General features: G+C 39.4%; 1 protein-coding gene across 2 annotated transcripts in view; it reads left to right on the plus strand.

Moving 5' to 3' along the window:
• The window catches only part of ASH1L (ASH1 like histone lysine methyltransferase), a 3741676-nt gene that overhangs the window by 1052085 nt on the left and 2662248 nt on the right, over positions 1-27343 (plus strand). For both annotated transcript variants that reach the window (XM_044080164.1, XM_044080163.1), the window contains exon 7: positions 22479-22573. In XM_044080164.1, the coding sequence (XP_043936099.1) occupies positions 22479-22573 (95 nt within the window). The remainder of the gene's footprint in view (positions 1-22478; positions 22574-27343) is intronic.

Raw genomic sequence — 27343 nt, forward strand, 5'->3', positions numbered from 1 at the left:
TGGCTGGTATACAATGAATATGCATTTTCCGCAAACACACTGTCCTCTCCCAATTTTAGTACTTTCCATTCTGCTGCAGTTTTGTTGCATCACCTGTTTCTGTTGGCATGAAAGCATCTTTGCTAATAAGGTCTTGGCTGCTAGGTTTGGAGCATACACTTGATGTGCCTTTCAGTGAGCAAATCCTGCTGTGGAACAGTAGTCCTGTAGCTTGTTTGTGCTTTTATAAATTTAATACATTCTGTTCCTTCCAGTTTCTCTGGTACAACAGGAAATCTAATGTTTCCTCTGCTTGCTCTGTCTTCTAACTCTACCATTTTTGTTGAAAAATTTCTTATTGAAAAGTCTTTTACTCAGCCACCCTTTTCTTCATTTCGGCCTCTGATTTTTTTCAGTTTTATCAGTTTATCTGAATAGCTGGTTCATAGGTTCATACTAGGCTATCTGCCCTAGGGCATTTATAAGCCTAGCCAGAGTGTGTTTGGCTTTCGCCACCCATTTTAAATTAATTTTGCTATGCCTTTTTTTGAGGTTGGTATACTGTGCCTCTGTCTAACAGTGACACAGAAGTGATATCCGGGGTAAACCTACGATCTCCCATCCACTCATCAAGATTCCTCTTGAAGAGAGTCAATGTGGGACTCTGCCTAACCTGGACTGGGATTTTATTCCAGAGTGAAGGGAGCCTCTGGGTTATGAATCTGTCCCTCCAGCATGTCCTATTTATTTCAGTGCTGTGGTTCAAGTCCCTCGAGCGCGTAGCTCGATGGGATTTGGATTTTCTGAGGTGCAGCTTGTCCATTAATTCCGGGTTGGACATGGCTTTATACGTCAGGCACAGATCGCCTCTGAGCAGGCGGTATGCCATTGAGTAGAGCTGGAGTTTCTTTAACCGGGCAGCATATGGCATCTGTTTGAGCCCTTTGATCCTCTTGGTGAGGTACTTTTGGGGTCTTTCCAGTTGCTGCAGGTGTCTGGTAAGGTACGTCCCAAAAGGGGCTTTGTACTCAATTATGGGCCTGATGAGGGATGAGTAAAGAGGTACGATGACCTCCCCTGATCTAGATGTGAATCCCTTCATGATTAGGTGGGCTATATAAAATGTTTTTCTAACCACTTTGGCCACGTGGTTGTCAAATGAGAGATTGCTATCAACTTGGGTCCCCAGGTCCCTAATGACGACTTCTGTACTTAATGGATTACCACCTATGTGGTAATTTGTGGGCACTTTGTTTTTGCCAAAGGGGATGACTATACACTTTTTGGCGTTTAGCTTGAGGCCATGGCTCTGGCACCAGTTATCTGTTTCTATGAGGCCCTTTTGGAGGATGCTTGTGTCGGCTGGAGAGTTGATTATGGCACCCAGTTTGCAGTCATCTGCGAACTTGGTCAGCCACAGTCCTTCCGTGTTGGCCTGTACCGCCGAGAAATATATACCGAACAAGAGAGGTCCCAGGACTGAGCCTTATGGGACGCCACTTGTAACTGGTTTGGAGTCTGACATGGCTCCAGCAATTCTAACCATGTGGGTTCTGTCCTTGAGCCAGTTTGCAACCCACTAGTTGTCAGCTTTTTGTCATTTGAATTGATATATTACTTCATTGTTTCATTTATTTTAATCAGCTCTGAGTACATTTGAATTATTTTTTCCTCTTACGTTACTGGAAGCCTTCTCTTGTGCCAAAACTGAAGCTTAAACTACTTTTTGCTGAACAGCTACATTATTCCTACCAGACAGTTTTCTATTTTTACCTTTTCTTGTTGATTTTCTTTCAGGTTTCTCTACATTTCTTCTTTTCTATCATCCAGGCGGTGTACTTACTAGCCATTAACAGAATTTTACTCAAGCTGATATTATCACCAGCTTTTTCTCAGTTTCTTTTTTCCACACCGGGAGAGAGAAAATTGGCTGTTGATCAGTGCGCAGCCATCTTGGAAATCACAAACTGTACTATTTTTAAACCAATCTTCTTAAGAAGCATTGTGTTCAGTCATTTTCTCCTTCATTTCATGCTCTGATTTCTGCTGTTCTGTCCTGTCATAAGAATAGCTAATTAAATATTCTTCCGTTTGTTTTCAGTATTTTATTTGACTGCTTCTAGTATTGAATTATCACTTATTACATAGGCAATCCTACATTTATATAAATAAAAACAAACCATGCTGACATATTTTCAGTTGCAAACATTATGCATCGCATATAATCTTCTGTGCAGTCTTTACCAGTCAAACATTACATAGCTCATTCAATTCCTGCCTTCCCTTAAACCTTATGCCTCCTCCAAAACATTGTTCTGCATGTATTGTTTCCGTATTTCCCATTTTTTATGTAATTTGCTCCCAGCTTTTTCTAAAGATCCCACTTAAAGCTTTTATCTCTGTTACTATATTCACTGCTTCTAACACCGTTGGGTTAGATGTTGATTTCCATTTTCTAGTAATTGAACAACCAGAATTAAGCTCAGCAAGGTCTTACAATGTCTAGGTAATTCTGATTTTGTAGCACATCCATGTCCTTACAGTACTTTGCTCACCCAGTATTTCTGACGGAGTAGTCTTCATGGAGTTTTTATTTTTAAAGTTTACCAACTCCTTACACTCCCAAAAAATAAGTTCCCAATTATCTCTTTCTTCCCCATCACACCTCCAAAATTTGCAATTTACTTAAGGAAAAATTCTTTAGCTTCTGCTAGTGGTATAAAAATACCTATGCAGACATTTCCAAGCAAACATACTAAATCCTTCGGCATTGTTGCATATTTGAGAGCCATTCATATGTCTTCCCATTGTTTCTTTGTAAATTGCTTATCCATTCTGTCTTCACAATGTTTACTAACCTCCTCTGATTGATTCCTATAATTATGCAACATTTAATATGTCCTACAAGTTATCCCTTTTTAGTAGCGACTGCTGCCACCAAAAACTCTACCAGTGCTAGTCTTTCACTTAGGATTCCCATATTCTTTTCTCTTTGCCTATACTCTGATATCAATCCTTGATAGGAAGGCAGTGTCTAGCCTGCCGTCCAAATGAATTTTTGGCCTCTTCTCATTCTGTTACCTTAACCTCTCTAATTTGCTCCCAATAATATGGCTGTTTTGCCAGTTTTCTCCAGTAAATTTCAGCCCCATCTTGCCTATTCTGTGTACCCCTATTTGTAGTCATTCTCATTAAATAAAACTACTTTCTCCATTACTATGTTGGCTTAGTTCTTAGAATACTTTCTGCTACTTTATGAATATAATATTTTGTATGGTTATTGTTATTCTCCTTTAGGATGTGCATCCGAAATCCCAGTTTGTCCTTACTGCTTCAGCTTCCCTCCCCTTTTGTCATCATCACACCTTTCCTCTTTGAATTATAGCATTCTGCTTCTCTGCGCATAGGAGGCTTAATTGTGTAGTTCTGAAATACCCCTTCAAATCAGGTAATCCCAAATAACATTGTTCTTTTGGAAGGACCAACTTATCTCACTTGACTCTTGCCTTCTTCCCCTTCCAGAAAATATCTTTCAAACATTAATTAATTGCTATCCACAAGTTCTCCTATGATTGCTAAAAATATGCCTGACCTGTGTTTAAACTAAAGGGACTAATCCATAAAATTGAGCTTCCAATTTCTCAGTTTTTGTATTATCTTTTGTTTAGTCTCTTCACACATATCTTTAGCTGTTGTAATAGTCTTTTTTAACCCTTAGTCATAAATGCTTCATTTTATCTTGTTCCCATAAGTATGGGTATTGCTGAACTATTTTTTTGTAGGCGAGTAGTTTACAGCTATTCCTTTTTATTTTTATCTTCATTAATTTTGTATCCCAAAGAGATTTGAAACTGTCTCTGAATGTTTCTCAACACCGCAATATCCTTTTCTGGTTTTGCCAGGTACAAGTAATATCTACAAGTAAAGCCAACTTTTCTTGACTACAGTACAAATTATATCCTTGAATTTCTGTGTCCCTTCTGATGTACTTCCATATCACTGTTGCAATATCCTTTATAACAGGGATTCGCTGCCATGGGCAGCCCGACTTCCGGCCAGTATACAAAAGCTTTTAGGTTGTAATAGGTACTTTGTACATCACACGTATGCTCCCTGTGCACTGCGTAGGGCATAAAGGTGACTTCCAGATGTATCATCCTCAGAATTTATTTGCCGCCAGTCTGAGCGCCATCTTTGATTGTCGGTCTTCATGCTCGTTCATCTGCTGGTTTCTGTCTTCTTCAGATTTTCTGAGCAAGTCCATAACAAAATCCCATGAATGGATGCTTCACATGGATGTGTTTCTGGACATTGTCCACCAGGGGAGTACTCGTCAGGTAGACCCATTTGCCTCCTGTCTGAACAGACTACCTGTCTCAGTTTTGTGCCAGAGTCGCACGCCGTCTGGCTGGAAGGTGGACACCCTCTGCTTTTCTTGGAAGGGTATGTTTCTTCATGCCTTCAATCCCGTTCCTTTCATTCCAAAAGTCCTGTTCAAGATAAAACAGGATGCTCCCAAAATCTTGCTGGTGACTCTCTTTTGGCCCAAACAGCATTGGTTCTCTCTTCTTCTGCATCTTAAACACTTGAAAACATATAGTAGTAGAGCAGCAACACCAATAACGCAAGCAAGCCAAATAAAATCCAAAGCATTTAATAAATAAAAGGTTTAGTGCTTTCGTTCCTATACCGGAACTTCCTCAGAACAAATAACACATCTGACAGTCAGCTTAAATACAATTCTTGAACAGGCAATTAACACATCACACATCAATTACCCACAATTGGCCACAGTATAGTGTCTTAACCTTAAAATGGAATTAATGGAGCAAGGCTCATTAATACCTGGGTTAGTCACTGCATTTAATAAAATATGCCACTTAAATTCACACATTTCTAGATGTTCCTTAGTAATCCTACCCTGAAGCTCTTGTTTTACTTGTTCTAAATCTAAAAACTATGATTATTACATTCACAAACTTGTTTAAATAAAGCATTTGTATCTTTTCTGTTCTGAATATCTAACAAATGCTCATAAATACGTTCACTTAATTTTCGAATAGTCTTGCCCATATAAAATGCAGACCAAGACTGACATTGGGCTAAATAAACCACCCCTTTTGAATAACAAGTAAAATAACCTTGTACTTGAAACACCTTCCCCATAATATTAAAATCCTTTACCACCAAAAAATGGGGGCAAATGGAACATCACATAAACATGCCCTTCAGTTTAGCAATCAAACCAACTTGTTCTCTCTTACATAAAGATCATATTTTTTCTAAACACTATTTGGGGCTCACTACCCACCTTACTGAGCAGCTCACTCCTAGATAAGAAAATTGGCCAGTTTTTCTTGACACAACTAATTATTGCTTCACTATCTAAAGTAAATGTAGAAATACATTAATACCATTGTTTTTATTAATGTTGGTTGTAGTATTATTACCATCAAAATTTGTAGTTTTACCCCTAGTACTACCCAAAATAGGGACATAAACCCCTCTATCTCTCTTAATCACCTCATTTTTTTTTATTGACCAATGAAGAAGGATAACCTCTCTTAGAAGGATAACCTCTCTTAAACATATTTGTCAATAAATTACATTCAAGTTCAAAAACATCATTAGCTGTGATCATACGAGCTAACCTAACCATCTGACCCTTAACAACTGATTTTTTTCTGGTAGCTGGGGTACTTGCTTGAATAATGTAAATACAAATTTGAAAAAGTAATTTTCCTAAATTTATTAGAATGAAACCTATTATTTACCTGATCTTTTAAATTTTTCACATCAAGAAAAGCAATATTTGTGTCACTACAATAGGTATAAACTGTAAATAAAATATATTGTGCTATTGATATAGCTCAAAAATTTCCTAGAGTCTAGATATTGAACTAATCCAGAAAATAAATACATCATCTAGGAATCTGAGATACAATGACCAACAATTATTGAAATAATTTTTGAAAATGTATTTACCTTCCTGATCCGCCATGACCAGGTTTGCAAAAATGGGGGCACAAGCTGTTTCTGTTTGAAGTACTGGCCATCAGAAAACAAAACGTTGTTGGTTAAAACTACTTCCATAAGAGCCATGATAAAATTAATTCTATCATTAAAAAAACAATTGTACTTCCTTAGATGCTCCTCAAACCACTCTAAACCCATCTGGTGAGGTATAGCCGAAAATAAATTGACATCACTAGTCACAAAAATAGCATCCTTGAAAGGGGTGTCATTCAAACGATGTAGAAAATGCCACTAGTCTGTGTAAATCTGAGGAATGCAACCAGCAACATCTTTCAAATATCCATCTATCCATTTAGCTGTAAAAAAATCTTTTAGACGTAGTTGCATCCACTATAGGCCGCAAAGGGGGGTAAATGAGACTGTTATGTATTTTTGGTATACCAAATATACTAGCAGTAACTGGCTTGTCATTGCACACAAACTCATATTCACTTTTCAGTATTTGTCCCTGTAATAACATGTCTTCCAACAATAAATCATTCTTCAAAAAATGCCACCAAAGTTTAATTTCTAGAAACCTCCTCATATGCATCTTCCATCAAAGTAGAAGTCATAACAGTGAGATAATAACCATGGTCAAAATCACCACACCTCCCCCTTTGTCAGGCTTCATTACCCTTATTGATTTGTTATTAGCCATTTCAAAAAACTTTTTTTTCAGTTTGTGTATAAAATTATAATACTTTTTAACACAAGGTTCATTTGAAATGTTTCCAATTTCCCACTCACAAACTTTCAAACATTTGCACATAGTTATTAACAGCTGGGTTAAAAACACAAGTCTAGATGAAGAAATTATGTATATTGTTCTAACAAGAATTAAATTGCTAGATTTAAGCATGCAAATGTATTTTTATTGCTCTGTTCTTGACCAGCTGCAAGATAACAAAAGGGAGATGTTAAGAATGTAAATGTAGTTTGTGTAGCCTGGGAACAGCAGGAAAGTGTAAAAGATTTTATAATGTTTATCAGAACTGCAGTAGCAATTTAAACAGTGAGAACCAGAGATTATTAAGCATTTTTGTCTGACACTCCAACTCAGCCTGTTGTCTTGTGTAGGTTATCTTAGACTTGTGTTTTTCTTTTAGAGAGCTAAAAATTAGAAAGTTTAGACTAAGTGTTTTTCTGTGATGTCAGAACTGTACTGTTGATTTATTTTGAGTATATATGTGTGATCTCTGAACTCTCTTGACTAGCATTGACTGTGTAGTAGAAGTATTGTCTTGTGGTTTTAATTTATTATTAAATATTTTAAAACCTTTCAACTGTGGCTGGGTTTGTGTAGAGATAAGTTGAGTTCTAGAATACATTGCATATTTATAGAGTTTACTGTTCAAGACGCTCCATATAAGCTTTGACTGTTTAGTCACATCTACCATTTGGATAATAATATTGCACAGTAATAATTGGACACCCCTTTAAGGGCCTATGGGTAGCTGATAATATTAGCTGAGTGGTGGCAGTAATTAGTACCGTATAGTCTGGGTAAAAGGGGCATAGCTGGAGAACCTGTGCCAGCCTTCCCCAGAAGTGTCTGTGTGGTTGTATAAACTCTAATCTCAAAATGTGTGTGTGTCAGCTACTTTGGCAGGGACACGAAGCACTGGTTGAACAGAGAGGGTGCTGGAGATTTTAGCTTGCCCAGCTAGGCTGAGATCTGGACCCTATAGCTGTGCCAGTGGGGAGTCTTATTGGAGACCTGGGGAGCAAGCAAGCGACCAGCCCTGGACTGACTGTGATCTGTGTGTGCTCTTAAGGGAAATTGCACTTACTGTGTGTATTTGTTATCCTTTCGTCTCATATGAGATGCCCTCTGTGGTATTAGTGTTGAGGATTGAGGCTCCTTGATTGCTGGGCCAGGGCACGGGCGCCACAGTATCTTCCATCAAAATAGAAGCCATAGTGAGATAATCACCATGGTCAAAAATTAGTACACATCACTCTTTGTCAGGCTTCATTACTCTTATTGATTTGTCATTAACCATTTAAAAAAAACTGTTTTTTTCAGTTTGTGTAAGGTTATAATACTTTTTAACACAAGGTTCATTTGAAACACTTCTAGTTTCCCACTCACAAATTTTCAACCATTTGCACATAGTTATTAACAGCTGGGTTAAAAACACTATGTCTATATAACATGTCTGTTCTCATATTTGTGTTGCTATTCAATAAAACAGCAAGGTTAACTTTTCATATGAACAATTTTAAATCAGTAATGATGATCACAATATTACTTAGACGTTCTGGGACAAAGGTCATCCCCTTAGCCAAAACATCAGCATGTGCAGATAAACCCCCCTGCTGGAATAATTTTAGATGCAATAGTGTCTTGTCGTTATAAACAGAACATGGAAATAAGCAGTCCAGTTCAAGTACAGTACTGACCGCTATTTCCTGAAGTTGTTCCTCTATCGATAGATTTTCAGTCTTGCTCTTTGTTGAACATGTCTGTTATGGTAGTCCTGTTGATTCCATGCCATCCTCTGCTGCTGTTGATTCCGAATTCGTTTGGATCTCCTCACAAACTGCTCTAAAAAGGCTGCTGCTTCAAAGTCACTTCCTCTTGTAGCCTCTTGTTGTTGAATGTCATCTCCAAATGCCTGATTGGCTGGATTCACTCTGTTGCCCTGGTGACTGCCAGCTTTGGATAGACATTGCCTCTAGCGTAATTCTCGTTATCTGTCTCCAACTTTTTTTACTTTGCGTTGCTGGATAAGCAAACATTGCTTACCCACACTAGAAATTATGTTGACAGTTAGTTTCATAAAATTCAAAATTCAGGTCTTCCTTAATTGATTTGTTTAAAGAGTCTAACGGTTTAGAAAGGTTATCCAACAAAATGTTGTTGTACTTAATCATGAGCCACATAATCTCACATCCAGCCACATCAAAAACACCATGCAGCTCACGAAGAAAGTCTGAGTTAGCGGAGACATCATTGGGGTATCGCCAAACTCTCAACCCCTTAGGCATCTGTTTTAGTTAAATATTTCTGGTCAAGTAACAGTTTTTCAACTGGAGCTTCTTGTAAGAAAAAAGAAGCTTCTCAAAGAGATGCAACTGTTCACCCAGTGTAGGTTGATTAGAGCCATTTTGCACAACAGGGGCAGAAGAGTCAATGTCCATATTAAAACGATTTTCTTTTCAGTCTGTGAATTTAAGTGGCAAGTTTTATTAAATGCATTGACTAACCTAGGTATTAATGATGCTTGTTCCATTGATTCCATTTTAAGGTTAAGACACTAAACTGTGGCCAAATGTGGGTAATTGATGTGCTAATTGCCTGTTCAAGAATTTTATTTAAGCTGATTGTTAGATGTCTTATTTGTTTTGAGAAAGTTCCAGTGTAGGAAAGAAAGCGCTAAACTTTTTACTTATTAAATGCTTTGGATTTTGTTTGGCTTGCCTGCATTATTGGTGTTGCTGCTCCACTCCTACACATTTTAAAGTGTTTAGTTTTGTGTCACCATTAGTTCTTTGTTTTTTTTTCTTCTGCATCTTGCCAAGGGCAGTCATCACAAGTTACCTTACATGGTGGACTTTCTCACAGAAGACAAGAGCTCTGTCATCCATCCAAACCAGTCCACTGTTCAGTGGATATTGTGAGTGATGGGGTTTTTCTTTTCTGAGGATGTGCTTTGTGTCTTGCAGGAAGCCAGGGGTCCTTCAAATTAGACCGTCTAGAAAGTCCTTCCCTCTTTCCAGGGACATTAATTTTGTTTTAGAAAAATTGAGTCAGGCTCTTGTTAGCCTGCTGCTTCAGCTTCCTTACAGCATTGTTCATGAAAGACTGTTCTTCTTTTGGCCCTTACTTCTGCCACATGGGTCTCTGAGCTGCACATCCTAATGGTTGTTCATCCTTTTTTAGTTTTCTTTAAGGACAGGGTGTCCCTTCCTACTAATCCTTCTTTTATGCCCGAATTGGTTAATAACTTGTCTCTTAATCAGTCTATTCATTTGTCCATTTTTTCCTTTCTCTCCATTCTGCTAGTGAGAAGGTTTTACACACCTTGGATTTGCATAGAAAACTCTGATGATGATAAGACTAAAGCTTTTCGTAAATCTGAACAGCCTTTTGTTTATTTTCATCCAAGGTATTTTGTTTGGGCTGTTTCTAAGTAAACTGTTTCATCTTGGATGTCGAACGCCTTTTCTTTTTACTATTCTTTTCATGGGAAGAGCCTTCCTTCTTCTGTTAAGGCTCATTCTACTGTGGTTTCTTCTGGTAATTTTTCAAGGTTTTGGATACTAATTCTATTCTTGAGGCAGCTACCTGGTCTTTTGTGCATATGTTTACCACACACTGTAAGTTGGCTGTGTTCTTTAGGGCAAGAGCTGGCTTTGCTAGGACCATTCTTTGAGTCTTCCTGGAGGGTTCTGTTGGCCCCTCCTCCTCTTATTCTTCTTCCAGAGCTGTTGCACTCTCCTGTTGTAAAGCATACTGCAACAGTGACATGGAAGGACATAGTACAATTGTGTAAGATCTTACCATAACAGTAGATGTCCTTCTGTTCCTATGTTGCAGTATTCTAGTTGTGGGATTTTCTGCCCTTAGGCCACTCGTATGTCAGCTCCTATACAAAAGCTTCAGCTTGGCTGTTGCAGTGTGCGTGGGTCGTCACACGTAAGGCCATAAACCAGTGGCCTTAAATGTGATGTCTGCACAAACAATCCTAAGAACTTTACAACCACAGAAGACCTTCGTACAATCGCTTCTTCACAGACGTCGCATCTTAAAGATAAGTAACCCGTTGGGTTTCTGTTTCTCTTATTTTGCGGATTATTTCTTCGGCTTGGTTTTTGTAGCCTTTAGCTGATGTCAGGTAAAAAGGGAAAGTGCCAATGCAGGTGCCAGATACCCCATAAAGATGCCATGATTGGTGTGTTTTTTGCTTAGGCCGGGAACACTATCACCCCTCCTGGGCAAACTGTTAATCTTTTGTGCTGAAGACCCTTCGCAGCTGCCTGACTGCTTTAAACCTGTACCTTGAATACCAGCGCCTTAAGCGGTTAGCCCTTAAAATGGATCCTGCATCTGAGGCCACACCAGAACCTCCACGCAAGAAGGCCCAGATTCCTAGGCCTTCCTCGCCTACTGCTCCGCCAGCTGCTGACCTAGGAGTTGAGGTGCGGTCGGTGGATCCGTCGACTACGACGACGTCCGTTGAGGAAGCCATTGCACAGATGATGACCGGCACATTCTCTGAGCTTAACCAGGCAACGACTACCATAGATGTTGAGGGAAAATCAGTTTTGGTGGTACCTGCAACCGGGATCCAGACTTCAGATGTTACTGTCAAAATCCAATGCTAGGCCGCTTCCTACATCCACCCCAGCCCAAAAGAAGCAGAAAATTAAGCATACCTCCTCCTCTACAGAAGCCATACCAGACTGGCAGGCCTTCAACTCCGCTGTCATGCAGGCCTTTATGGCCCTCAGGCCTTCGGCCTCAGCCTCCACTACTCTGCCTCTATTGAGCCGTAGGCCTGCTTCGGCCTCTCCTCTCCCACCCATGATCTCTCAAGTCAGGGAGGAAGAACATGATTCTTGCTTTTCCTCAGGGGATTCCATTTCATGTGCATCCCAGATTGTTTCCCCCCAGAAATATTACTCTCCTGATGAGGAATCTGTGGAAGGGGATTCTCCTCCTGAAGATATTAAGTTTGATGAGACCATCACCAAGATGAAAGATTACTTTAAATGGGATATGTCCCAAATGACTGACACCCAAAAGAGGTACTTTGAGCTTCTGCAAGTAGAATCACTGTTCTCTTTGACGGTTCCTCCGGGTCTACCTGCTTATTTGCATGCCTTCAACTCACCTTCTACAACCCCAGACTTCTAGCCTCTGGCCCCTAAGCGCACTGACCGCTTCTATAAAGTACCAGAGGACCAGAAATTCCTAATTAAACCACCCTTGGTGGACCCAGCTGTGATTGCCACCACTCCAGATAAACAATCTGGACTGCTGCCTTCTGCCTCCCTCTTACCCACAGTTAAAGATGGCAAATATGTGGATAGGCTAGGGAAGAAGGTATACACATCTTCCACTTTGGCTTTCAGAGCCATAAATTGTCAGACCCACATGACTAAGTACGCTCTAGACTTAGTTTCTCAAGCCCTCCTCCATGCTGGCTTCTTTGCCTTACAGCAAGACTGACATTACCTCCAGACTGTCCTTGGCCCAACAGGTAGCCAGACATTCCATCAGATGCAGCTACGATGCTGCAGAAGTATCTGCTTCTATCCTCAGGAGGTATTCATGGCTAAGACTTCAGAACCTATCAGAGGACTTCAAGTCCAAGATCTTGGATGCCCCACTGGACCACAATGTCCTCTTTGGTAAACAATCTGCAGAGTTCTTCAGAAATCTGCAGGAAAAAAGAAAAGAACTACAGGACATCAAGCATCTTCTGGTGTCCCCTATTCCCAAGTATTTTAGGAACTACCCTGCTAAAGCCACCTTTGTGAGGCGTAACATTCAAACTGCTGCTTCCTCTTCCAGATCTAGAAAAGGGGCTAGAAGACCCACCACGTCCAGACTTTCTGCTCCACCTTCTCAACGCAGACAATCCTTTCAGGACAGAGGAACTTCCAGTAATGCGTGACTGCCTTCCCCACCTACCCCTCCCTGCACGCCTTTCCCACTCTCTTTCCCTATGGCAGTCCATCACCACAGACCAATGGATCTTATCCATTATCCAAAAAGGGTACTTCCTATCCTGGAAAGGAAAACCTGCCAAGAAAGGCATTCCACCCCCCCCCCCCAAACCAGGCCCATCTGATGCCACAAGTTTTGGCAGACCTTCTAAAGCTAGCCACCATAGAACCTGTCCCCTCAGGACAAGAAGAAAAGGATTTCTACTCCCGTCTCTTCCTGGTCCCTAAAAATGTGGGCCCTGGAGACCCATCTTAGACCTTTCCTTTCTAAATCTTCACCTTCAGGTACCCTCCTTGAAAATGCTTTCTCTCACCACTCTGCTGCCTCTAATTCCAGCCAAGGCTTTCATGGTCACCCTGGACCTGAAGGAGGCTTACCTACACATACCCATCAGGACTTTCCACAGACAATTCCTGCGTTTCTCTGGACCTTCCTCTCATTTCCAATTTACTGCCTTGCCCTTTGGTTTATCCACGGCCCTCCGAGTCTTTACAAAGAGCCTATCCCCAGCATTTTCCTTCTGCAGAACTCCGGGAATCCAGATTTACCTTTATCTTGACGACATCCTGATACTGGGAGAGTCCAGAGGTACTCTCTCAAGGCATCTGCACTTTATCAAATCACTTCTGCAGAATCTAGAGTTTACCATCAACCTCCCAAAGTCCTCCCTGATCCCAGGCCAGGACAAGATTTGCGTAGGCTGCAGAATCAGAACGGACAAAATGAAGGCCTTTCTCCCACAGGACAAGTTTCTTTCCTTGACTTCCCACTTCCAGGAAACCCTACTATCCCAGAAGGTAATGTCAAGGCAATTTCTCCGTCTCCTTGGTTTAATGGCAGCTACCATCCCCATGCTACCACTGGCCAGAATGCACATGCGCAAGCTACAGTGGTACCTCAAAAGCATTTGCTCCCAATACCTACATCACTTAGAACAAGACATTCCCCTCCTTCCCTGTCTAAAGACAGAAATCAGCTGGTGGATCCAGCAAGTCCAACTAAACCCAGGGCTCCCACCCCAGCGCAAACAATGCATACAGATGCCTCACATTCAGGTTGGGGAGCAACACTGACTTCCTACAGAATCCTGGTTCAAGAAAAGTGGCATCCCTCTCTACAGGCCAAGCACATCAATATCAGGGAAATAATAACAGTCTTCTTAGCTCTAAAAACCTTTATTCCCCTTCGTGTTCCATGGGTGCTCCTGATAGTGACAGACAACACCACTGTTATGTGGTTCCTCAACAAGCAGGGAGGAGCAAAGGCCTATCAGTTATGCAGACTAACCCTGCTGATATGGGACCTAGCCTCTTGCTGCAAATTAGTCCTGCAGGTGGCCTATATCATCTCACAGGACAGCCACCAAGCAGATGATCTGAGCAGGACTTCCTCACCACAGCACAAATGGATGCTGAACAGGGAGATCTTACTAGACATAGTCCACCGGTGAGGTACTCCATAAATACACCTGTTTGCCTCCCCCCAGAACAGGCAACTGCAGACCTTCTGCTCAAAAACCTACTCCCCTCTATCATGGAGAGTGCTCACTTTCAGCATCTCTTGGGAGTGGAAGTTCCTTTATGCCTTCCCCCTCTTCCCACTGATTTAGAAAGTCCTCTTGAAAGTAAAGAAGGACAAACCAAAAATCTTCTTAGTGACTCCCTACTGGCCAAGGCAGCACTGGTTCCCCCTACTTCACAATCTAGCCAAGGGCAGTCACTTCGTTACCCTACAAGGTGGACCTACTGCTGCAAGACAAAGCAACTCTCCTACATCCACACTTACATATGTTATCCCTGACTCTGTGGGTGATAAAATTTTTGATCCCCTTCAGACACCACTACTCAGAGGACGTGCTTTCAGTCCTAAGGGAGGCAAGAAAACCTACCACCAGAAAATCTTACCTGGCTAAGTGGAAAAGATTTACAAAGTGGTGTCTGGACAAGGAAAGGGACCCTTGCTCTGCCGAGGTCCCCCTGGTTCTCTCTTATGTGTATTAATTGATCAAAAGTGGACTCTGTAACTCTTCTGTAAAAGTACACCTTTCTGCTGTATCAGCCTGCCTGCCCCTTGATCCCCCCCTTGCTAGCCAGGCTCAACTTAAAGCTCTTCCTTAAAGGGGTCTTACACATGAAACCACCAAAGAAACCTATCCCTCCACCCTGGGACCTTAACTACATCTTAGAGAAACTAATCCAAAACCCTTTCGAACCGGCAGGGTCCTCTTCCCTACAGATGTGTACATGGAAGACTGTCCTTCTGGTGGCTATCACTTCAGCCAGAAGGGTGTCAGAGTTGCAGGCCTTAATGGCCTGTCCCTCCCACACCATCTTCCACAAAGACAGAATAGCCCTGCAAACCAATCCCTCCTTTATGCCCAAGGTGGTCAATGACTTGTCTATAAACCAATTTATCCATCTGCCCACTTTCTTTTCCTCCCCCACTAATGAAGAGGAGAGGATTTTGCACTCCTTGGACATGCATAGGCAGCTAAGGTTCTACCTGGATAAAACCAAAACCATTAGGAAAACTAACCAGCTCTTTGTCTCATTTCACCCCATAGCCCTGGGCAAGGCAGTCTTCAAACAAACCATCGCATGCTGGATCAGGAAAACTATTTGCCTCTGTTACTCCCACCATGGAGAAGAATCCCTAGTGGGAGTAAAGGCCCATTCCACTAGAGCTGTGGCCACCTCCAGGGCTTTCATGAAACGTCTGGACATGTCATCCATTATGGAAGCAGCCACAGGGGCCACTATCCACACTTTCACCAAACATTACAAACTTGACCAAGTGTCTAGAGCTCAGACAGGATTCGCCAGGGCAATCCTGCAGGGATTTGTAGAATCCTCTTCAACAACCACCACCCTTTCATCTGCATAAGCTGTGTTACACTCCCACAACTAGAATACTACAACATAGGAATAGAAGGGCATAGAATTGTTGTGTAAAATCTTACCATTACCATAAGTGTCGTCCTCTTCCATGTTGCAGTATTCCTTTCCACCCACCAATGCGTCCAATTCACTTTACTTTACCTGGCCTATCCATACTACAGTAGGACACCAGGTCACACTTTGGAAACCATTGGCATTCTTCCTGCTGGGCCTTCTTCTCTGCCTGCTGGACTTCAAGTTCTGAGGATTATGCGTGCCCCTGGTTTATGGCTTTACATGTGATGTCCCACACACACTGCAACAGCCAAGCTGAAGCTTTTGTATAGGAGCCGATGTACGAGTCGCCTGAGGGCAGAAAATCCCACAACTAGAATACTGCATCATGGAAGAGAAGGACATCTGTGGTTATGGTAAGATTTTACACAACTGTTTTATATCCTTCTTATCAGTGTTGCAGTATTCGCTCCGTCCTTCCTCCCCCTGGACCTTTTTCCTCCTGGATGTGCTTGTTACCTACTAGTATCCTTGGACCGTCATTCCTACTGGGGCTTTTAAGTTCTGAGGATGGTACATCTGGACATCACTTTTATGCCCTATGCCATGTGCGTGGAGCATACCAGTGACATACAGTGTTCCTATTACAGCTTAAAGGCTTTTCTATACTGGCTGGATGTCATGCTGCCCTTGGCAGGGGATCCGCGTTATAATGAATACTGCAACAATGAAGAGGGGGACATCTGCTGTTATGGTAATGTTTTACACAACTGTGCTTTGCCAGTGGTTCTAAATATAATGCAAATAAAGTGGAAGGAGGACGCTCCTGCCTGGCTCCTCTGTTCAGATAGAACTTAGAGAGGAGCCCCCTTTTTAATTTTCACCTCTGATTCATCATATGTCCTCCTAATTAACCTTATTATTCTGTCAGGGGAATGTAAATAGTTCCATTGCTCTACTCATAAAATTTCATCTTACTCGGTTGAATGTTTTCTTAGCATCAAGACTCACCAACAACAGTGTTTTTTTTTTTTTTTTACATTTTGCTTCCCTCTGGATCATCATTGTTCTGTTAATGTCATACGATTGCCTCCCCTCCACAAAACCACATTTTTTCCATATCTTCCATGTCTATCAATTTTGACAACGCCTTTACTATTCTTATAGCAGTTGTAGACATAAACACTTTATAATCATGGTTTGGAATCAAAATGGGCCTATATGAAGCTGGATCTGATGGGTCTTTACCATCTTTAGGCATTACAGCCATCACCACATTCTTCCAGGATGCTGGTGCTCCTTAAACAAAACCTTCCAGATATTTATTTCTTTCTTCTCACCTAGCTTCTAAACTTCATCAGGAATATTGTCTGTTCCTGTAGCTTGGTTATACATCACAGTTTTTATCTCATCTCCTTTTATCCTGTTAGTAATTGAGCCTCATTTACCTGCTGCCTCTGCATATTTACTTTTCCGTAAACATTTCCATTTGTACTTTTTCTTGATTTCTGTATTACTCTGGTTTATAGAGATTTTCATAAAATTTCCAAAATATTCCTAATATTTCTACAGGAGCTCTGGTTATTTTCCTTGGTATGAGCTAAGCTTGGCAACAACCCTTTCTACTTTCTGTTGCCCTGATGTGCTGAAGGTTTTTGTCTCTGGAGTTATCAAAAAGTAAATAGTTGCTCAACAGCAGTCTTTCTAAACTCATGCATATCATGGAGGTAGCCTTTTAATTTCTCTTTAGCACTCTGCATTTGTTCCTCCTCTTGTTAAATGAGATTTTCCCTGTTCTGCAATACTTCAGCTTTTGTCAGTCCCTCTAAATAATTTTTATTATTTCTTAACCATATCTTTTTCTTTTTATTTCTACCCTATTTTAAATTCCATTTTCTTTTTATCTCAATCTTTAGCTATATTATTTTCTGGAAACATTTTATCTTCCCTGATAAGTGTAGAAAAATTGCCACCACCCTTACCTTAAATTCCCCTCTGTTTAACAGATAGGTAAGGAAGCATATTATTGGCATGTGGAATGAAATAGTTATTGGATATGTACCAAAACTTTCATTTGAATGCAAATGTTCCTGTGAAATGTAATTTCTGTCTAGACTAAACCACGTTTTATACCTTGGAAAATAATATATGAATTCTCTCAGGAGTTTCTACTGCTGAAGTCGCATTTTCCATACCAAATATTTTCATAAATGTCTTCAAAAATCTATATTCTTTTGTTATATTTTCCCCTTCTGTGCTCTCCAGATACATCCTCACTATTGGAATTCAATTTCCAGTCCCTGCCACTAAGTAATCCCTGCTGAAAGCCAATTATTTTTCCCAGAATTTTCTTAAGCTTTATTGTAGCAGTTTTATGTGGAATATAAATAATATGCCAGCGTAATCCTCCTCCCGTGTCAGTAGCCCCTTGCTACTACAACTCTGTCTTTATCCCCCCCCCCCCCTCCACCTCTGTCCCATTTGGAGCTTGTCTAGCTATCAGATTCACATGACCTGTTCTTTCCTAATTTGTCTCCTGTAGTATAGTTATTTGCACTCTGCATTTTTAATATAGTTATATTTACCTGAGAGTATTCATATTCAAAAATAATATGGAAATTGTTGCCATTTTGATAAGTCATTATTCCCACCTGTTATGTGTAACAGCTTTTTTAATGTCTAATTTCAGCTTTGTGTTAAATGCATACACTTATGTCTGGGCGGTCGATCTATTTGTTTCCTGTCGTACCATTTGAACCTATGGTGCATCTTACAAAATTTTGCTTTAATGAAAACCCTCAAAAACCAACACCCCCATAACCTATTAATGCAAACACAGATTACTATGTATATCTTGTTCCAGATAGACAGCTGCACGTGCAGGTTTGAATTGACCTACAATGAAGCTTATCCATGCTAAGATGCAGTAAGTGGTATCTGTTTGTCTTATCTTTATTCTTTTTCCAGATTTAGAAAACAACTTGAACTCTTACAGGAAAAATATCTTGTAGCCATTAAAAGAAAAAAAGTATTCTGTTTTTATTGCCCTCAGCTAGTCTGCATAGAAACACGAGAACCAGATACAGTTGCCTTCAGCTACAAACTTATCACAATGCAATGTCAACATTTATTTGCTAAATGAAAACATTTCCATTACATTCAGTGTTGTTTTATTTACTTGCTTCAACTTACAACTTGTTAGGTCAAGTCAAGGGCCTTAATCCAGTCACTACTCTCTGCAAAAATAAGGCAAAGCACATCAGTTTTTACTTGCATCATGCTGTTTTGTCCAGGCATTCTTCTCTTTTTTTACATTGCAGTGCCTACAATTCTTAAAACTGAACAAGAAGAAAGAAGGAAAATAGGGGCACTTGCTTACTTTAGTATCCCTTTTACACACAAAAATAACTGAAAAAGCCTTACAATATAATATGCAGTGTATGTCATGTTCTACAAAAATACTGTTAAAGATTGTTTTATATAGTTACTGCCCCCCCCCTCTTAATGTTCTTCTAAACACTAATGACATGAAGTAGGTTGTCCTTTTTGAGTCCCTTACAAGTTCAACAAAGTCAAAAAAGTCCAATATTTCCAGGTTTTCTTGTTCCATCAAAATTTACAAATGTGATTAATGCTTTGTAATCCCATGTTTATTCATTAATGCTGGTTTTCTTCCTCTTGATCTCCATCTCCTAACTCAAGTCTCTGGTTCATTTCCAACATAGTCCTGGTTCATCTAGTCAACTTCTGTGGAGTTTTTTTCTCTGTCTGAAGCATTTTCCTCTGGAACACTGGAAATTATTTCACTTGCATAGTCTCTCTTTGAGCCAGTAACTGAAATGTAGCCATTAAGACAAATTCACTGGCTGTCTTTTCTGGGTTTCTGTTTTCACACTGGGAGAGTTGAAATTAAGCTGTTACTCTGTGTGCAGCCATCTTGGAAGTCCTTAATTTATTTTTTCTTCTAAATTACTGTACTCACATCCTGTACTAAAGCTAAAACTTGGAACTGATTTTTGATGGATAGCTGTAAAGTTCTTACCAGCCATAGCTTTTTCTTCTTTTGTAGATGATTTTCTGTTACTTTACTTTTCTCAAATTTCTTCTTTGCTAGTATCTAGACAGTATAATTGCCAGCAATTGAGTTTTAATGAAAGTGATGGCCTTTACTGGCTTCTTTAATGTATTGTTATATTTTACAGTGTGAGAGCTGTTGGTCTGTTACTCAGTGTGCAGCCATCTTGAAAGGTGGAATTGAACAATTTATGTAATGTGTAGTGAATAAAAATTGTTAATAAGAAAATGTGTATACTACATTACTGTAATAATGGAAACTGTTAAGGTTTGTGTTCTGTTCAAGTATGTGAAGTTAAGCTGCAACAGAAATCCTTTACTTCAGTTTGTGTATGGTAAGCCTAGGATTTCCTATAGGAAGGGTAAAAGTCTGACCGATGGATCCACAGTTAAGTGCCTTTTCCTTATGAGCAAATTTATATCAGTCCTCCTTTGTTTGGCACTTTTCCTTCTAGTAAGTGCAGTTGTTGCAGTACTGTTAATGCCAGTGGGGTTAACGTTGATACTGTTGACTGGTATTCTTGTGATTCGGTGAGTGTTGTCTATTTCCTTAAATGCCACTGTAATCTTTTTTACATCTGCACTACTAAAAGAAAGTTCCAGGACAGGATTCCTGAATATTTGAGGGATAACAGATTAGCTAAAAAAGTAAGCCCAGTAGCTGAACATTTTTCTAATCACCACTCTAGTTCTGATGCATTATTGTTTTCTGTGTTGTTACAAGTTAAAATTCATTTTTTTATTGTGGTAGTTGATTTACAAATTCTACGTAAGGAAAAGTGTTTGTATTTTAAAGTATCATACTTTAAAACCACATTATTTGAACAGCAAATTGCCTTTGAAATGTTTGATTGGTTAATAGTAAATAGATTAACAGTAAATAGATTAACAGTGTATTAAAAGTTGATGGTTTTTTTTTTTTAATATTGTTCTTTTCTGCTGAAGACTTCTTCCAAGGCTTTAGGGTTTTTAATAAAATTGTTTTTATGTTGTTGTTTTTTGCTGCTCTTTTTTGTGGTTGTGTGATGTGCTCTTTGTAATGCATTCAGTTGGTTAACCCAGGACAGTTAGTAAATTTGGCATTTAGTGAGCATGATGTCTTAAAAATTTTGCCCGTAGAATGCTTGCCAAATTCTGCTTAGACCACCACTGTCTCAGTGAGCTTGTCATCTTTTTCATTTGCAAAATTGTCCTTTTCCCACATGTTAAAGATGTGGAAAAATTAATTAAAAACAACATGGTTCATAATGTGAATAATTATATAGTTATAAAATACTGATTGTATATGTCAAATCTTCAGTCTTTCGTTATATATTCCTTGAACACATTACAGATGTATTTGTTCACATATCAGTTTTAACTTCTGTTTTGCATCTAGTGCAAATACTGACAAAAATATTTTATGCTATGCTTCCTGTTTTTTTTAGGGTACTTGCATCCTGTTGTAAGGGTTTCTCTTTAGAAGTGCTTTTCTGTATCTTTAGTTGGACCACAGAATGTCTCATAAAAAAAAGCGTTGTTTAAATATGTGTTCCCTGGGGTTCCCTTTTTAATTTCGAAATACTGAAATCCCGAATTTCAGTATTTTGAAATTAAAATACCGAAGTCTTGAAATACTGGTAAACCAGAAGCATGAAATTCAAAATCCCGAAGTACGGAGATTTTGAATTAGCGCTTCTGGTGTTGTGTGTGAATGGTAAGATGTGAGTTTGGGCATGTATGTATATGTCTGTTGGTAAGGGGCTTTAGTGTCTGCCAGTGTGTGTTTTGTCTGAGATGTGTGTGCACGAGGGTGTGTATAATGTGTGGGAGTGAGTTACTTGTGTGTGTCTGTGCAATCTCGGAGTTAGTATATATAAGTAAGGGGGTTGTGGGGGCACAGGGGGGCTTGCCTCCTACTTATCTGTAGTGTAGGATATTGTATTTGAGTTGGGGGAGGAAGTGGTGTGTATGTGTTTGTGTGTGCTGTGTCTGTAGTGTAGCATCGGGATTTTGAATTTCACAGTTTTAGGGTTTTGGTGTTTTGGTGTCTTCAGCTATGTAATTTTGAAATACTGAAATTCGGGATTTCAGTATTTTGAAATTATATAGTGAATCCGTTCCCTGCATGTTCTTTGTCTTCTGTTGTTTTGCATGCAGTTCTGTCTTTCTCTGAAACCTTCCATTTGTTTCATTTTAAAATTTATTGCAGTGTCTGATTAAACATTTGAGTTGAGCCCTTGTGGCAGGCTGTTATAGATCTGTAGTGGAGTTGGTAACCCTGAAAGGAATTGAGTGACAATTTGACACTTGTACCTGAGGCAGTGGTGGTGGGGGAAAGGTGTATACCGCTATGTAGAGTGAACCTTTCCATAGATAAGTAATTTGACCAGTATTTCTTGCTGAAGCAGTAAATGGATTAAAAGTGTGACTTGGAGCTAACAAAAATCGGGAAGTTACTGAAGGAAGGTTTCTGCTTTTTCTAATCGCTCACTCTCTTACTAGTAGCAGCCAGTTGCTGGCATAACCCTGATTACAGCCTCCACTTTATGCTGCAGATACTTCAACTGTCAGGGTACTTTCTGACTAATTAGAGAGAAGCATTTGAAGGAAATTGTCATGCTGTGGCAGTGAGCAGTATTTCTTGAACAAAATCATGCAAGTATGGGTGCTCCACCATGACATTTGGTGTTCGGATAAATTATAAAATGTATAATAACCATGTAGAGGAGTGTAATATCACTAGTGCTGCAGATATCGGGACATGATCTGAAACTTTTTCCTCTGTAATTGTTCTGTCACATATAGTTTCAGCATTTTCTTATGGTGTTTTTCTTTTCTACTGTGGTACTGTGCAGTCCAAGGAGTCGGCTGATAATGTTGAAGAAAGAAAAACTTGAGTATACTCCGGGAGAGCACGAATATGGATTGCTTCCTGCTCCTATTCATGTTGGTAAGTATTGGGGTTTTTTTGTTTTGTTTTATTTTTAATTGTCTTTTAGACTTGTATTGCAGAAAGCATAAATACTGTTCATTCTGCTGCTTCTGATATTTTGTCTTATAAAATGCACTTCACAGTGAATACAGTTCAACATAACTGATAGAACTGCAGCACGTTAAATATTCATAACAATGTATGCATCTTTTTCTGTATGTTTTATTGTCCCTCTACCTGTTGACCTTGAGGCTTCCTGCAACCTGACTTGAACCTGTTTATTCCCCCATAATGGCTATCCCCAGCACAAAGATTAGAGCTGTTCTAAGAGTAACTGTCTACACAGTCGTGGGGGGTTGTGCCTCAGCATCCCATAGGCGAGGTGTAGATTGTAAGCTGTAGCCCATCACTTGACCCACTTCACAGTAATGACCACTGTACTTTTCTCCATGCATTTGCATACTCTTGTGCCTCCACATTGATGGCTGCTGCATACCAGGGTGTCCTTTATTCCACTCCCCCCTCCTCTTGGGTATTGTAACATTGGACAGTCCCATTCGTCCCTCTTTCTACCCCGTCTGGCATCCTTCCCATGCCATTTTTTCATAGAATCTTTAGATTTTAGTAAAGGCATTTAAAAAATGCAATAAAGTTTAACTTAAGAAAAAGCAAACACATAATATAAAAGAAAACAAACCATAGTAATTTGTTTCCAGTTACATAAATTATGCATCATATATGTTCAACATTACATAAATTGATCAATTCCTGCCTTCCCTTAAACCTCACTCCTGTTCTTGAATATTATTCTGCATGTATTGTTCCCATATTTTTCATTTATTTCTGTGTAATTTGCTCCTTCTCTTTTTCTAAAGATCCCACTTCCAGTTCTTTTATCTCTATTACAATATTCAGTACACCAAATAACTTGGTTTAGTCCTTCATTTCCATTTTCTAGTAATTGCTTTTATTGCAGCCACCACAATTAAAATGAACAAGGACTTACTATGTCTAGACAATTCATATCCTTTGTCCTAGCTCGAGAGCCATTTCCTTAGTTATACCCATTCACTCATCCAGTATTTCTGATTGAGCACTCTGTAGGGAAATTATACCCAAAAAAACATAAGTTTCCAGGTACCTCATACTTTCCCATTATACCTCCAAAATTTGCAGTCTGTCTGAGGAGAATTTTTTGAAGTCTGCATGGGGTATAAAATACCTATGCAAACACTTGCAAGCAAAAATCCTAAACCTTCTGGACTTTGTTGTGTACATGGGAGCCATACATAAGTCCTACCATTATTCTTTTGTAAATGTCTTGTCCAGTCTCTCTTCCCAATCTTTTCTAACCACCTGTGATTGATTCTTGGTTATTGTGCAATATTTTATATACCTTATTAATTATCCCCTTTTTTAACAGCAGCTTCAACTAAAAAAAGTGTACTAGAGTAGGTCTTTCACTTCCTTTCTCTTTATCTCTACTCCGATAACAGTCCCTGTTTGGGAAGATAGTAGCTAGCCTGCAGTCCAGATGTCTTTTTGGCCTCATCCCATTCTTTTACCATTCCTTCTCTAGTTATTTGCTCCCAGCACCTTGGTTATTTTGCCAGTTTTCTCAAATAAATTCCACCCCACCTCTTCCCTATTCTCTGTGCCCCTTCTTGCAGTCATCCCTATCAGCAAAATCTCTTTTCTGTATTCTCATGTTGGCTTTGTTCTTAAAATACTTTCTACTACTTTATGAAAACAGTGTTCGGTACAGTTGATGTTATTCTCCTTAATGATATGCATCCAAAATCCCACTCTTTCCTCATTTCTTGAATCCCCCCTGCTTTCATCATCAACCCTTTCCACTTTGAATTGTAACCTTCTGCTTGTGTTATGTGCATGAGCCTTAGTTGTGTAGCTCTATAATATCCCTGGAAATCTGGTTATCCCAAACCACCTTGCTCTGTTAGAAGGATCAACTTATGCAGTTATTCCCCTCCCAGAAAAATTCCTTCAACTCTTTATTAGCCATTGTCCAGAACTACTCCTCTGGTTGATAAAAATATGTCTGACCTGTATTTAAATCTTGAAGGACTAAAAACATTTTCACTGCTTGTATTTTACTGTCCATGTCCATAAACAAGAGCCTCCAGTTTTAGTGTTTGTATTATCTTTTGTTTAGTCTCTTCCCACATATCATTTACTGCCATAACACATTCCTAAATACTTCATCTTATCATGTGCCCATAAATATGGGTATTGCTGAACCAGTTAATAGGTGGTACATACTTTGCGTCTTTTAGCCTTTGTTTTATCTTTATTAATTTTATATCCTGAAAAGACTTGAAATGGTCTCAAAATATTCCAGAGATGTCTTTTTATGGATGTGTGAAATACAGAATAATGTTTTCTGCACATAAAGCAAACTTTTCTTGAGTAACTTGACAGTTCTATCCTTGAATTTCTGAGTTGTTTATTTTCTTTGCCAATGGCTTTAAATGTAAAGCAAATAATAATGGGGAAAGAGGACTCCCTTGCCTGGGTCCAGTGTTCAGAGAGAAACCCTCCCATTTTAATTCTTGCCTCCGTTCCTTCATATATCCCCTTAATTAACATTGTTATTGTATTGGGGAAGTCAAATGCTTCCATTGCCCTACTCATAAAATCCTAGCTTACTCTGTCAAATATTTTCTCTGCATCAAGACCCAACAACAACAGCGGTATTTTCTTAGTTTATTTCCCTCTGGATCATCATTCATTAAAGTCAAATATTTGCTACCTCTGCACAAAACCACATTGATCCATAGCTGTCAATTTAACAGCATATTTGCCATTATCTTAGGTAATATAGATGTGAACACTGTAGTCATGGTGTAAAATTGAAATGGTTGCTTATGAACCTGAGTCTAATGGGTCTTTGCCGGCTTTAGGTATTGTAGCCGCGGCAGCTTTCTTCCAACATGTTGGTGGTTCCTCTTCTTTTATAATACTGTTAAACAAAGCCTTCCATATCTTTGTCACTGTCTTCCTTTGTAATTTCCAAACGTAATACCATCTGTTCCTGCAGACCTTCTACAGATTGATTGTACATCACCATTTTTATCTCATCCTCTCTTCTCTTAACAATAAACTGTTGAGCCTCATCTCTCTCTAACTTTGGCGTAATTGTCTTCCATAAATATTTCCATGTGTGCTCTTTCCTGATTTCCTCATTTCTTTGCTTTATACAAAGTTTCATAAAATTTCTGAAATATCTCTGATAGGTGTACATGATATCTGGTTATTTTTCTTGTTATATAGGCTCACTAAGTTTGATGGCAACCCTTTTCACTTCCTGTAGCTTAAATTGTTGTGCTTAGTTTTTGTGCTCTGGAATTATCAAAGTAATAGTTGCTTAACAGCAATCTTTCTAAACTCAAGTATGTTATCCAGTTACTCCACTGTTTTCTCTTTCGCGCTGTGTGGTTGGGCCTCTTCTTGTTCTGTGAGATTCCCTTAATTCTGAAATACTGTAACCTTTTTCAGTCCCCTAAACAATTCTTATTACTTAGTAACCATATATGTTTGTTTTATCTCTACCCTATTTTTAAACTTCCTTGTCATTTTATCCCACTCTTTAGATATAACTTATGGAGAAATGTCAATCTTCCCTAACAATGCTCAAATTTCCACTGAAAACTGCTGTTAAGGAGCTTAAAAAAAATTGGGAGAAATAATGAGCTTTCAGCAGAAAATAATACTTGTAGTTGAAGGCTGGAACTTGATTTTCAACACTGCGGATATGGGATATGTCTGAGGGTCCTAGAAGGGAAAGTAGAAAAAAAAAGAGGGTAGATTTCTGAAGACATGTATGAAAATATTTGGTATGGAAGACAATAGGTTCATAGGTTTATAGGTTCATAGGTTGGTACTAGGCTATCAGCCCTAGGGCCTATACAAGCCTAGCCATAATAATTCCCTGGCTATTTCTTCCCACACTATTTACTTCCCTGGACCCCTGTCTAGCAGGGTGAATAGGAACAAACTAAACAGCCTCTGGAAGGCTTGAACCCAGTTCCCTGCACACCATAGACAAAGTGATTTACCACTAAGCCATAACAGATGTCTTATTCAGTACTAGCATTTCAGGGAATTTACAGGTTATTTGCCAAGGTACAATAACTCGGCTAGACTAGACAGAATTTATATTTCACAGGAACCCTCTGCATTTAATTGAAAGCTTCAACACAGATCCAATAACTATTTTTGATCATGTACCATTAAAAGCTAAGATAAAAATGCAGGGTAATGAAGTAAAAATACGACACTGTTGCTTTCCCATCAAATTTGCTTCAGTGAACACAGAAAGTCAAATGGTAGTCAACTTTCCGTGTTGCCGAAAGCTAGGAGGTCAAGATTACATAGCGAATGCAATTGTGCATTTGATGATAGTAACTCTGTGTTGTAAGAAGAGTCGCGGTACAGTGCGGAAAGGGAAATGTATCCTTTTCCTCACTGTAGTGCGATCTCAGAGTTAAAATATTTAGTATGGAGGGGAGGGGGTGCAGGGGGGCTTGCCCCCCTGCTAAAACATGATTGCCAGTGTAGGTGTTTCATTTACATTTGACCTACACTGCCATCATGGCCGATTTTCGACATTAATGTCGAATCTCTTAAATTCGTTCAACAGATTCGACATTATAAACTAATTAGTATGCTGGAAGTGTTGCTTCATTTTTGTTGTATCGAACGTTCATAGTTCTGAATGTCGATATTTTGATAGTAAACCTTAAAGGAAGACAGAAGTATCTTCAGAAG

This window comes from Protopterus annectens, chromosome 8.part0 (genome assembly GCF_019279795.1).
Source record: "Protopterus annectens isolate FY-2018-M chromosome 8.part0, PAN1.0, whole genome shotgun sequence".
Taxonomy (NCBI): Eukaryota; Metazoa; Chordata; order Ceratodontiformes; family Protopteridae; genus Protopterus; species Protopterus annectens.